General features: G+C 37.2%; 1 protein-coding gene across 1 annotated transcript; it reads left to right on the top strand.

The window, feature by feature from the left end:
• The first annotated feature begins 2657 nt into the window (after positions 1 to 2657).
• On the top strand, positions 2658 to 15112 carry LOC131684212 (uncharacterized). Its single transcript, XM_058966892.1, has 8 exons — positions 2658 to 3557; positions 3617 to 3679; positions 3741 to 4612; positions 4668 to 4825; positions 4887 to 5250; positions 5318 to 5458; positions 12684 to 14392; positions 14447 to 15112. The coding sequence occupies exons 1-8, from the start codon at positions 2732 to 2734 to the stop codon at positions 15030 to 15032; spliced, it is 4719 nt and encodes a 1572-aa protein (XP_058822875.1). The 5' UTR covers positions 2658 to 2731; the 3' UTR covers positions 15033 to 15112.
• The last annotated feature ends 45 nt before the right edge of the window (positions 15113 to 15157 follow it).

Raw genomic sequence — 15157 nt, 5'->3', positions numbered from 1 at the left:
TTCTCTGCAACATACGATGTGAAAAAATCAAACACATTCAACATGGCGTCAAGGAACAGCACGGCGGAGAATACATTGCTCCCCGACTTGTGATTTTTCTAATTAAATGTGAAGACGTTAGAAATATATATCCGCTATCTCTGCTCCAGGTTGAAGATTCCAAGATGGTGTAGAATGCATTTCAAATCAATGATCAACACAGCCCAGTAAGTCCAGCCGAAAAATGTGCCAAAGTTCTGGATGGCTCCAGTTAGTGACCGGTTCCAGTGACACGATTGTTTTGTCACTGGAACCGGATATTAACTAGAGTCAGTTAGAATATCGGCTCAATAATCGGCTGGACTTTATAAGGATACTCCGCACCTTTATTCAACCCAGGTTCATTACCTATCAAAGCATTTGAATGCTATTATATAGGCAACTAAAAATCACATGAATATCAGATAAACCCTCTTCACGTAACATGATTGCTATTATACATTTCACTGAGCCAAAAAATCATATACATTCCACGTGAAAAAGCACATAAATTTTACAAATGACTATTCATATTAGATTCACGCGCAGCAATTAACATTCATACCTACAATGATGACTTTCAAATAAGGTACCAATGACTTTCAAGTATACAATACATACATTCTATGTGATTGTCACATTCTTCAAGTGTTATATGTAAATCACGTGAGCATTATATGAATGTTACATGTGAAAAAAGTAAACAGATTCAATATGGCGTATTCAGCTTTTTGCTGGTGGCTGCGTTTTTAAATGCGCACTCTATTTTGACAAGTCGTCTGTACAGTGTCAACTTTGACAACTCGTCAGCAGTGTCAATTTTGACAAGCGGTCTCATCAGCCTTGAGTTTCATGGCTATCATATATCCTTCTTTATTTATAAGCAGATTCTCAGCTTTTGGAAAGTGTCGAGAGAATTATGCGATTAGAACCTCTGCTCTTACCTAAATTCATCACACATGAAATGACTAATAATAGCACATGAAACTTGCTTTTAAACCACCAGGAAAAGCATCTTTAACGATACAGTACCTAAAAGTAGACCTAAACAATGTTTGTTCGCATCTGATTTTGGATACAAATTTGTAGCAAAATTAATGGTCGACCGATTTTTGTATGCCGATTGCGAGTAGCTAATAGTTTTGAATAGCAGATGTTCTGTATCCATATTTCGAGTTGAGTGCCGCTGTTGAATGGAACTACAGTTAACTGTGCGAATCCGTACCGAAATCAGTTTAGTTTTTCAACTGAAAAACAATATTTATTTGACGTTCAATTTTAGTTGAGAGCAGAAGTGAACGCCTACCGCGATCAAAAATTTGAATCTAAAGCACGTTTTGTCAAATTTGACAAGACTGTTGATTTGTCAAAATTGATATTGGACGGAGGACTTGTCAAAGTGGGGTGCGCATTTGAGGACGCAGCCACCAACAAAAAGCTGAATTACCAGTGTAAGGTATTCGAATTACGAAGAGTTTCTCGAATAGTTCACCACAGGTATTTAAATGTAAGAATATTAAGAACAATACCATTAATACGTAATTACATTTCAGGATCTGGGAATGAACAAACTGCTAGTTTTATTGAAATTGGAATCAACGGAAACTGTAGATAATTTCACTGATTTCATGATCAAAATTGGAATCTATGGTGGAAACAATATGCAACGATTCTCTTTTGGAATAGATGTCATTATAGATAGAAATAGGTCAAGTAAATACACACATTTCATATCAATTATTTGTGTTAATATTTAATCTACATCCTCCACTCTTCTTAAACACCTAAGAAAAGCATTTGAATGCTTTATGAAATGCAGCTAAAAATTGACTGAAACTCATATAAAAATAATACGGATTTCATCTAGAAAGTATGTGACATTCCGATGTAAAGTATCTGAATTTCAATTAACATTTACATGCAGTCGACGATGATTTTAATTTGATTGACAATAAAATATTTTAGGTGTGAAACATGTAAAATTTACGTGAAAAGTGTTATGGAAAATATTTATATGTTTTTGCATATGATAAGTAAGTCAAAGAGAATAGGGAAAGAGACGAATAGTGTGAAGCCAAAAATACCTTATTGAGCAGACCAATCGTGCAATGTAAATAAACATTACTCATGCCTGAGTTGGAGGAGATAAGTATTGTAAATCTATCAAAAAAAGAAATTTGAATTTTCGTCAGAATTTAGTGCAATCGTGATTGTAAGGTGCATTCTAGAGTCTATGTATGAGTAAAAACAAGCTTAAGAATTATTTCATCTCTTTGTTTCAAAATGCACATCGTTTGATAAACAAATCCAACGATCGACAAAAGGTTTGTTTTCAAAATATAATAGGAGTCATTTAAAGTGCTGCCTTTGGAAACGGTTGCCAAATTCTAGTGTTGAAATCATCGTAAAGGGAGTGTTGCCGTTTTGACTGATTTTCACTCTGCGTCTCTTTCACTATTCTCTTTGAAGTAAGTGATAATTTTTTTGAGTGATAGGAAGGGCAATAGATAGACAATTTTATCAGTGTTCTCTTCTGTAAGATTTCGGCGAGTTGTGATTCGATGACGATCCGATTTATCTGCTCAAAAATCAGAATTTATATAGATTTTGGGTTGTTAATTCTAAGTGTGTATGTTTTGAATTGTGTAAATAAACAGAATTTTATTTTACTTGGTGTTTAATTATAATCTACTTGACGATTGTGTGCATTATTATGCAAAGTGAACCCAAAGTGCGTCGTTCCGCCAGAGCTCGTCCAGTTAACGCATATTCGGGAGAGGCACCTTCAAGTGAAACCCGCACTGCTGACGTTTCAGCGGACACTTCCTCGAGAACACCTAAACAACAGCAATCTTCAGCGATGCCATCCAGAGCCTTAACTCCTAGAAAAACGCCGATTTCGTCAAGAAAAAAGCGATGCAGACCAGTCTCTCGCAGCTCCAATAGTACTACTGACGAATCTTCGCGTGACGAAACAGAAGGCGATGATGAAGACGAGGATCCGGATCCACTGCAGCCCAAACTTACCCGCCTAAAAGCAAAACAGCTGAACAAGAAACCACTTCCAATTGCTCCTTTAAACGCTCCTCGACCGGACGCGGAAGTAGCCGCTTTGATACAGCAAGAGCTAGGATCCGACGACGATGACGAAGAATACAAGCCAACCGAAGATGAAATCCATTCCGACGAAGATCCAAATACTACAATCTCTGACATAGACTCCCAACCGCGAACGCCTGCTACTCCAGCAACTTTAGAAAAAGTGGAGCACGATGTCCACGAAACCGAGTCTTGCTATACCAAAGATGGATTGTTCAAAATTCCTCGACCAAGGAACGACAGTCAATGCTCGCACTCGGAACAGGAGCAAGAGAACATTGCTCGCCGTACACGGTCTAAACTGTGTCTGCAAACTACGGCGATCGAAACGATTGAGTCAACGTTCATTCCACCGGATATTACGACTGATATGTACGATTTTGACTGTGACATGGATCATGTGTGGAAAGAATTTTTGAGCGAGTTTACCAAACCGTTGCGTAAGTGGCAATCGTTATGTTACGTGTCGTTCATATGATAGGTTATTACATTTTTATAGCAACCAACGCGGAAGACGATGATGATACGGATCCTGAGTATGTCGCAGCTGGTAAAATTCCAAGTAAGTGTACTACAATGCAACTAATTCTGCAAGAACATTAATCCGGTTCTGGTTTTTGTAGTTGATCGTGAAGAACTACGAGAGGTTAAGGTCTCCCGGAAAGAGCTTAACGAACTTGTATCAGAGCTGCTGGAATGCGGTTTGAATGATGAATCATTTTTGGATGGCAACATATTCAACACAACTCCAATCGCAAACGAGGATGGTAGCACTCAACAACGATGCCAGAAAACACCAACGGATCAGAAAAATGGAGAGCAATTCGATCAGAATTATATGCAATCGACAAAAGCCTCTATCGCAGAGCAACAGATAGATCAGATCGTTCAGATAAATGATACGGAATGTCCACCATCCAATGCTTTGTCAAACTCTTCAGCGCCGCCTATAATAAGCGAAATAATTCCGTCTATGGGTGCCACGTGCCAATCCCCAGCTTATGCCAACAATACTTTATCAGGGGGCATTTCCTCATCGTCGCAACCAATGATTCTATTAAATAAGATTCCAGCGCCCAACGCTACCAGTGGCCTAATTTATGCGACTGCACAACCAACCCTGATTAATCGCATTCCAAATGTGCAACAGACAAGTACCCAAGCAAACCTCAACAACCGCCAATTCTTCATTCAATTATCAACTATAGACCATTCGAGCTATCGAAAGTATTACAAGCCGTCCAGCACGGTACCAACAACGCCAGTGGAACAACGCGGTCTGGAGGAACCTACTAAACGACGGTATCGTTACAATCACAATCTGGTGCCCGTCGATGTAAATATCGATGAAGGACAAACCGGATTCAACGACTTCCAGCTTCAACTATTTCAACAGCAGCTGCGAAAGCACGTTCAGTTTGCAGCGCAAAATTTTCTGCAAAGCTATGCGCATCCCATGTTTTGGAAGCTGGCAGATATCTTCAAAAAAATGATAGTAAATGTGTCATTTGATTTTGCTTAATTTTTACCTAAAACATATTTTCTTTTAGCTTGAGTTACGCGAAGGATCGGTCACAAATCCACTTATGAAAGCGTGGAACTTAGATGCTGCCGTTGAGTGTTGTTTGAGCTGGGAATCAGGTCTGCAACAGCAGACCGACGAGAACAATGAACTAATACAGTTTTTACTAGAAGAGACTGATAAGGCGTGAGTATTTATCGTTGTCGAAACGTCTCAATTTATTTAGTTGTTTTTTTTATTCTTACAGTAATAAAGCGAAACAGGAAGCAAAATACTATCAAAACCATTTCCATCCAAAAATGATGGAAAAAGTTGTTACCAACCAAGCTTTTATGTATCCAAAACTTCTTCCTTACATACCATTCCGTATGGACTTGCGAGCAGACCGCATAATTAAGTCAGAGGAACGGCTCATTGCTTTCGGGCTGGAATTATTCTTCCCGATAGTTCAAAAGAAAATTTCCGAAAGCAAATTTCCCAAAACAGAAAAACCAAAGCTACATCACGTTTGCCATTATATTAGCAAGCATCTTCTCCCGCTGCATAGCACTACGCAAATTTACGCTCGCATTGCTTCTCGCCGCCGTGCCAGTGAAACTAATCCGATCCAGGTAAGGGCGGGAAGTTTAATATTTTTTATCATCATCGGTATTCGCAACCGTTTGTTTAATATTTCAGCAATTTTTTGTCCACTCGAAAGCACCACCCTTTCAACATATTCTAGAAATTGTCGATTTTGACAACGTGATTCCACCGTACCTATACCAGCAGGGTGAACTACCGCATCTATGGGACAAGTATATATACTCCAATCCTAGGGTAAGTGTTTAATTCAGTTGGATGCCAATTTATTGAATTCGCTATTCCCCTTTTATTGAATTATGACTATTTGGCGAATTGCTTAGTTTTACATTTTCAATTTCCTAAATGCATTGTTTTTTTACTTGGTACTCATTTTTCGGGATGGATACGATATACCTCTTGTCGAAGTTTTTTTATCATGAAAATCAGTATATGTTGCTAAATGGCAACAGTATGTATTTAAAGAGTTAAAACTATGGTCGCCTAATTTCAAATTTTAAATGTTTTATATTAATACTAAAGGATCTGTTGTCTTTAAAACCACAACTCCTTTTTTGAGTAAGGTTTTTTTAGCAATATGTTGATTTAGGCCCAAATGCGGTAGCTTATTCATTTTTTTAAGTAAATGGCACGTGTTAGTGGAAAGCCATATTCAGAAGTGGCTTGCTCCTCTCTTATACTAGTAAGGAAAAAAGTCGTTGACTGGTTGATCGTTGTGGCGGATAAGCACACTTTGTTGTAGTGGTTTCCAGCCTGTAATCGCAGGGGCTTGGGGAGGGTCGATATTTCGGATAGTTGTTGGCACTCTGATGCTATCATGATGTTCTCTATATCATCGGCATGTCATGATTTTCTGGTTGGACGGTAATCAAGGAAGCGTATGCATTGTAAACTCGTGCAGTTGTTGAAAAGGTTGAAAGGATTCTACTGTGAATGAGAGAAGGGAACATGTACTAAACTTGAACATTAATAGTTTTCAAAACGATAGATTAGAAAAATGTAGAGGTTGTCGTGGCTTGCGAGGACGTCCCAGACTGGAACATAATGATCTACTTCAGGTCCGAAGGGAATCAATTAGTTGGGACCTTGCAATACAGTACTTTGCGCACAGACAAACAACATGCTCGATGTCATGATAACCATTCTCACAAACGCATTGATTACTATCAGCAAGTCCCATACGACGGAGATGCGCATCAAACATGTAATGCTTGAAAATGAGCCTTGACATCGCACAAATAAAGTCCCCTACCATCCTAACAACAACCGCAGAGCAGCACTAAATTTCGGACGATCCCTACTATATAGTAAAATTTTTTATGTGATCGACCGGACGTGCCGAAGTCTAGAAGTGCTCTCCACTATTCTCGAGCTATTACACCGTGGAGCGGTGCGGTAGCCTACAGGCTACTATCAAGCACCTCTGCCGAAGCAGCATGCATCGAAGTCGGAGTGCTACCCTGCCACTGCCCATCAGGAACTCACCAACAAGTCCCTATCATCGCCCGGCTACACCGTGTGAGACAACGGGCCTGGCTTACAAAATATTTCAATGGTAGAAGAAGTGTAAGTATTGTATAATACGACGACTTTAAAACCAGAAAAAAAAAGAACTATTAATGGATGATATGTGTTATAGTTACGTTTACCGTTGTGATGGACGAGTAATCATTTATAATTATCAGTGCGATTGCCCATATATTTTAGATTACTGCATCAGAATATTTTGTTATTAAGAGTATACCATCAGTGTATTAGTAATACTCTTCTTGAACTGCATACAAACTTTTTCTACTATTACTACGTACCTTTTTGTTTATTTATATAACTGACGAATTGAAGTTTGCACAATATTTTTTTATAATATAAACTAGCGAAAAATGTAAGTTTGATATAACTTGCTTAAAGAAAATTTAAGACACCATAATAATTTTATTTATAATTTTTACCTGGGAATAGTAAATATAATAAAAGAATGTAGTGTAAGAAAACTAGAGCTGATATCATACTCATAAACCTGCATTTGAAATAGGTGCGTAAAAAAATCGATAAAAGATATACCAAACACTGATATTTTGTGTCAGGAATTAATGTGGTGGCTATGCAGCAACACCCAAACTGATATTCTGGTGTTTGAAATGGATTTCATATTATAATGTTATGAAAATGCATTGTTTTAAAAATATTGTTTAAAAAAGTGAACATATTTTAATGAAAAAAGTATCCTAAGGTAGAACATGAAAAGTTCTAAAAATATTTTTCCGCGATGTTAAGAAATTTAATTTAAATTGATCATTATATAAACAGTTTACAAACGACTTTTGGTTTTGAACCAAAGAGAAACTTGGGAGGATTTAAAAAAATCGAGTGGGGAATAAAAGGCACACCAATAGATGGGATATCAATGAATTAAATGTACCAAAATAGTAACAAATACTTTCCAATTTTCCCACCGTAGTGAAGGGGTGAATAAATTCATGACCGCCCAATTCCTGACTAACAGGCCCTATATTTTGCCTGATATTTGTTCCAAATTTTGCGGATTCAGTTAAAATGGTATATTTTCAATTCTTTTACTATTTTGAATCGATTCCGTCGGGTAGTAATTTTCGGTGAAAAGCATAATACACCACTGTAGAATTTTTAGGATTAGAAAATTTTGTTATTGAAGTAAAATGATATAACAGAAAATGGAAGGCGAACAGAATACCTAATTGTATATATTATCAATACTGTCCTATCGTTTTTAACTAAACTCCAAGCGTACTAAAAACTTCTAAATTTCAAATTCGTGTTTCAATTCTAAATAATTTTCTCCAGCGACGTACGAAGGTTTTTAGTTAATAAATGATGTCTGTATCGATTTTCTTGGCTATTTTCGGCAAATTTAAGACTAAGAGAAATGATAGCAATGAAATTGAAATACGGATAGATATTCTATAAATGATTGGGTGTTGATTTTAATGGTATTTTCAGCGTTTCGTGTAAAATTAAAATAGCAAAAAATATAGGTGAGAGTGGAGACACTTCATCCTTGGGGATATTTGTTTCCCTGGCCATATCTCATAATCTATACGAATAATGTTATCACAATATAAAAAGAAAATGAAGTTGTGATATATTTTAGAAAATGTGTTTGAATTCATCTCGAAGACCTTTTAACAATTTTTTTGAACGGTTGTATGAGATAGTCGAACTAATTATTTATGAATATTTTCATTTACGATTACTTTCTAAGGATTTTTGTCTAGAAAAACACGTGTTTTGAATAAAAAATTTCACAAAACATACAAATAAATTTTAATTTTGTTCACCTTATACAACAGGTATCTTTGATCCCTGTGACATCCCTGGTATCCTTGATCTCTATCATTATTTCTCTCAAACACTTTTAAAATGTATAGAAATAGAAAAGCATCATTTTCATGAAGTACCGGGCTCTATTAATTGATTTAAAATGTTTTTTCCGTGAACAAATCATGATATAAGTTATTGAAAGTTGGAAAAGCCAGTTAAACAACACTGATTTACTGTAAATACTTGTCTTGACTTTCTGCTGTGGTTAAAGTATGTCGTGCATCTAGAAAGGTAGTATCATTAGTTAATTTGTCAGGACAGGTGGTTAACTGAACTTTCGTGTCTATAGGTCATAGTTTGCTTTGTTTCTTTAGCCCTAGTAGGCGGGGGATCAAATTACCACACGTTTTCACAAAAACCTCGTTTTGACATGATTTTCAAAACTGTTCATATTACTGACAGGACATAGTATTCGGATTGACACATTATTCATAGCTCTTACGATTCGAATTGACAAGATGGCGATTTTGCAATTAAAATTTTTATTTCGTGGAAAAGTTATTAGAAAAAAACAAAAGTGGGATTAAGTGTACCCACCTCCCCTACTACGTAAGTCACTTGCTATCGTTCGAAGGTATCAAGAAAAAACTTTAGTTTTTGACACTAAGTCAAACATTACAGGAGATAGATTTTGGGCCCGGATTCAAAAAAAAAACGCTGGCGGCAAAATGCTGATCAAATTACTTGAAATTAATATTTTTGTGCTGCATAAGTCGTATTATGAATCCCATTTTTGGGATCTTGATTCATTCCCTTATTACGCAAAGAAAAATATGCTTATACCGTACTCTGGAATGGTGTAAATTCGTAACGATCAATCTAGAACGCCTCGAAATGCGCCTATCTTTGAAATTGAAAAAGCAGTGTTTTCCATAACGTTGGCAACATTTTTATGATAACCAATCACAAGTACTCTAAAAATGCCCTGAATACGTTGATTAATTTTCATGAAGATTAGGTAATCGGTTGCGAAAAAATAGAAACATTTCCTAAAATTTAGTCATAAATATTCCTGGAACCTTTGAAATTTTATAGATTGTGAATGTATCTGTCTGAGATGCTGCCTTCTTATAAATAAGTATTCTTCTTTGGAATTTTTTTGCAGAATGTTGATTTAATCTATATGAAGTTTCTCTGAAAATACTCTTGGACTTTTATTAATTTTTATTATCACTAATATTTGTTTACGGTAACAGTGCATTGAAAACGCCTCCAGTTATTTTAAATTCCACATCGTATTAAAAATTTCAATGTGAATTAGCCTTATTTGGAACAAGAGCAAAACAATGGAAATAATTTTAGAATTTTTTTGATTCAAATACAATAAATAAAATGAAATGGATTTGCCTTCTTTAAAGTTTTCGTAGTATATTTTTGAAATGCTATTAATTTTAAATTAAATTACGACCTTCTTTGGTATCGCCTTCTTTTTAGCATGATCTGTTTTCTGGACCTTCGATTGATTTATAATGATTTCAAATAAAATTACAGATGCATGAGAATTTGTTTTTTTTTAATTCAATAACATGATCAGCGAGCAAAGACAAGCTGTGAAGGGTACCAAACAAATATTTGAGTAGCAACATAGTTCTAAATGCAAATGTTCTCGAAGTACTTCCGATTTCAATAGCATAACGAATTGCCGAGAAAAAGTACGTTCCGGGAAATGGTATTCCGGGAAATGGTACATTCCGGGAAACAATATTCCGGTAAATGGGACATTCCGGGAAAATAATACAATTCGGGAAATGGTTTTCCGGGAAATGGTATTCCGGGAAACGACATACAATCATGCAGATGACATTTGTTAAGTTCTGCATATCTCTTCCTTTCAAGGAAACATACGTTGTAAAAAAATTATTAAACAATAACCATTCCTGGTATGATTCAGCTATGGTTTTCAAGATAAATACGAAACTTGATCAATATAATTTGAGTGTGTATAAAAACCTGCTTTATTGACACATAATTCGATAATGTCGATAAAATAGATTTGTGTGCATACTCAAATTATATTGATCAAGCTACCATAGCTGAATTATATACCAAAAATTGTTATTGGTTATTCTATTTTTTAGAATGTATTCTTGTAAACAAGGGATGATTCCGATTGTCGCTGTTGTGTACCCAAAAATGGGTATAATTTGGTACAACATTAAATTATACCCTACATTAGGTTACGCTCTTTTGGCGTACCTACCTTTGCAGAAAGGTAAATAAAAACAGCTGTATTTGAGACGTCAGTCTCTTATTGTAGTGCGCGATCAAACAGAGTTAGAAGTGTTTTAATTAGTAAAGAAACAATTCCCTTTCTCGGTTCTTCGACGAGTAATATTGTTTCAGAAGTTTGAGTGAACCTGCTTACTCTTTGGAAGCTGCCTCTGCTGGTCCACCTCCCCGACGGACAGATCTTACAGTCGCAAGGCCACTGAATGATGTCAAACAGACAAATCGAGCTGCGAACCATCATTTATTTATCAGTTTAACTTGCATTTTATTAAAGATTCAAACATTGTACACAAAACTATGATGATAAACTAACGATTCCTTGAATCATTGCTCGAAAAATATGATCAAGAAACTGCATTTTTGAATGGTAAGGATATTGACCTATTCAGTGTATCGTCCGAATATTATAAATACTATCATCCTTACGATTCACGGTATCATTGGTTTATGATAGGGTTCTACGATAACGGTAATAATCAATGAAAAGTTGATAATAATAACAAAAATGATTTCCGTATCGATTTTGTTGGCTATTTTCGGCAAATTCATGACTAAGAGAAACGAAAGCAATGAAATTGAAAGACGGATAGGTATTCTAGAGCGAATCAGTTATAAACTTAGAACGGAAAACTAGGCATTCCTTGTTTTGACGTATTTGTTTTTTCCTTTCTTAAGGATTTTTATGAACATGTCCACTGGAAAACTAGGACTAACCAGGCTCATATGGACATGATCGAAAGGAAATGTGAAAAATCCTCTGCCTTCTGCTAATTAGGAGTTGGGCGTTGCACCCATGGTCATTGATACAGTCGAGATTCGCTGGTTGGACCATAGCCTTGTCCAACTAACGAATTTGATTCGCTAGTTGGACCGACTGACAAATGTCAAAAACTCTCCAAAGGAGATGTTGGTAGTGTAAATGCATCTGTTCACATCTCTAAATATTGTCAGATTGATTGTCACAGTAAATTTGACATGAGATTTTGACGTTCAGATGCTTTTTGGTTGGACAATGGTCCAACTAGCGCAGGTCCAACTAAAAAGCGGTCCAGTTAAAAAATGTCCAACCAGCGAATCACGACTGTAGAAAAAAAACTCATCATCATGCTGACGCCGGCGGTTCTGGTAACGTTATTGTATGATACCATCCTATTCAGGGGGTTAAGGTTCAAGTTACCTTTTTTAAGCATGTGTTAGAATTGAACGCTTGGTAGTGTGGGTAGGAAAATTTGTGTTCAGCTTTGCCACCGGATTATCCATTTAAACCTTTTTAAAACTCTAAAAGAAGAATATCAGTCGATTTATTAGATCATCACGATTCAATTCATGCAAAATACCTGCTGGAAAAACCATCGGCTTAGCTAAACGGTGCTTTTGAAAAAGTGGCTGTGGTTTTTTCATTGCGCAGTTGTGGTGCGTACCCCAGCTCGGTGTGGTAGTGTGATAAAAAATCACAGGTTTAAATGGATAATCTGGTGGCAAAGCTGAACACAATTTTTCTTACGCATACTACCAAGCCTTGAGGTAACTTGAGCCTTAAACTAGATGCTGGCGATCGGTAGGGTATTGAAATTTTGTTCTAGGCTACCCGCCGTAACTTGCCGTTAACTGTAAATGTAATGTACGAACCATGGTTCGCTGTTATTCTCACCGCGTGTCTATATATGATATTTATACCAGCGTCTCTGGCTCTACGAATTCACTTGTGATGGCTGCGTACTTATATTTGCAAAAAAAAAATCAATGAACGTCATTTCATAGTGATTGTTTTCATCGTTTTCATATGCCTAATTCATTTAGCCGAAGGTTATTTAATTGTTTTTTAGTAATATTCATATAATTTACACCTCTTCAATGTGTTTTTCTACCCTTACAGTTAGCCAGAATAAACAACGATCACACGGAATCGAGAGTTTCTGCTACTAAACCAATCATCAACAGGCTATCATCCACGGGAACATCAGATTCTAATGTCAACATTACCATCAGTCTAGTTGTAGATCCAATCCAAAACCAGCAGGATAGTTCCTATAATAGCAGGGAAGATACTTACCGTTTGAATTCCGATTATTTGGACAAATCTAAGCAAAACTCTGACCAGACAATCGCCCGCTACATATCAGAATTCGACGAGGAGCTTAGCTTCTCCAGTAGCACTCCGTTTAAAAGGGCAAAAACTGTTCCGAAAGCCGCAATAGTTGACGAAGAGCTTCCGATCCCACGAAAAAAATGTTGTAAATGCGACTGTCATTTTCAAAATAAAGAAGCTAGTGAGCCTGAACATAAGAGTAACAGTTCGAAGAAGGTCCAAAAAAGATTAACTGATTATTTCCGATTCACGTCGAAACATGTGTTGTCCTCTCCTACTCGGAGAATAAAGCTAAAGGAAAAATTGTGGGAAATATACCAGCGCTATCGTGATTCGTGTAAGAGGTATTCAGATTGGGGAAGTTCTGCTTTAGAACGGGTCAATAAGCATTTTCAACTAATTGAATCATTCAGCTATTTTTTGGATGACTTAAAGAAGATGAGTTCAGGTATGGACGAGAAAAAATCGGATGGAGAATTGCCTAAAAGTGAGAATTCGTTAATTAACGGAACGACTCGAAGAATTCCCAAGTTGGATAACGTTGAAAACAAAGACGCAAACTATGCCTACAACTTTTTCGAAAAAGTGGAAGAGACGCTTCTTGGGGAGAATAAGCTTTCGCAATATGAGAAATTCTTGGAAATTCTACAAACGTTCAACGAAAAAGAAGATCGCGTAGCTGATCTGTACTGCAAAATCGAGAGCCTCCTAATTGCAGAGCATCCGGAGTTGGTAGACCTGTTTCTAACATTTCTTCTACCAGGACAAGCTGCTGAAGTTGGCAAATTTTTCGAACATTTCATTCTTACTAATGCCAACGACTTTCTTGCCAAGCTAAACATCTATTTTGCCAAGCAGCCTTCACAAATCAAAAAGATTTATTCCTGCATCAACGATCTTTCCAACGAGTCGGACGTAACTATGGAGCAAATAAAATCTCGAATCCTACCTCTCTTGAAGGGCAATCCACTTCTGATTGATTGGTTTCTGCAACTTTTTCCACCCGAGAAACCAGCGGAGAGCAATCTGGCCGATTACGAAGTTCTTTCACTGAAGAAGCTTCCACCCTCAGATAACACCGATCCGAATCGAATCTACGAAGATGTTACATTTGTGGAAGCTCCCTCCGAATCGGTGTGTGGAACAAAATACATACAGGGACGAATAGTGTACGGAACATTGCCAGCAAGACTTTCATTTCTTGCACACGATTATGTAGTTCCGCCGTCGTTACAGAATGATCCATCTCCCATCAAAGGGTGTGTTCACAACGTTCGACAAGCGGATAAAACAAAAGGTGGTGCGGATGGTGAGGAAAAGGACCACGGTGATCTGGTGGAAGCAAATCGAGAAGATCCGCCCTATAAGCTATGTGACGATGTTACTTTTAAAGCGCACGCTATTAGACTGAATCCGCTGGTGCACGGCGGAAAAGGCACAAACTATGCCGAGGTGGCGCATCTTTTGGTATCCGATGTAGACGGGGCTGTTGAGAGGTAAATGCTTATTAAGTATATTTGATCAAGATAAATAAAAAAAATCTTTTTTAGTGATACATTTTCCGAGGAGGAGAAATCAACATCTCCGAAGAAGCATTCGTCAATCAAAACGCTGCCCAAAAAGCGAATCAATTCTCCGATCAGTAAGAAGCCATGCATCGGCAAAAGCTCGCCACCTATCAGTAAAAAATCACCACCAGCGTCGGTACCACCTGATTCGAAAGTGGTTGCTATTTCAAAAAAACTTAAAAGTATAATCGAAGCCCCAACTTCAGAATCGAATGCGGAGATTCCACCACCACCCATGGCACCAGTTAAAAGAAAACCATCAATCCCGGTAGCCGTCAACTCCGCGCCGATTCCAGTGAAACGAGAAAGGTTGACAAAGAAATCCTCTTCAGATGCGTTGCCCGCTGATGAGAAGATCGATGAGGCGGAAAGCAGTGATAGTAATAGTATTCAAACCAGCTGGACTAGGGATGAGGATAAAGTGATTCTGGAGGAAATTAAGCACGGCTTCAGCAGCGTGGATGAGCTGATCCAACGAATCGGAGGAAAAATTGAGGGCAGGCATCCGTCGGAGATCGAAAGTAGGTACGAGTTTTTGATGGAAGTGCTGAAGAAGTTTCAAAAGTAAAATTAAACCATTCTGGAATGTAACCGTAATGTAAGCTTTTAGTTCTGCAACCATGATAATACATACATGTTGGGAATGTATTCCTTTCCATGAATTTTAAGAATATCACAAGCCTATAGTTGAGG

The sequence above is a fragment of the Topomyia yanbarensis genome, chromosome 2, assembly GCF_030247195.1.
Source record: "Topomyia yanbarensis strain Yona2022 chromosome 2, ASM3024719v1, whole genome shotgun sequence".
Lineage (NCBI taxonomy): Eukaryota > Metazoa > Arthropoda > Insecta > Diptera > Culicidae > Topomyia > Topomyia yanbarensis.
This window is presented reverse-complemented; position numbering and strand designations above follow the sequence as displayed.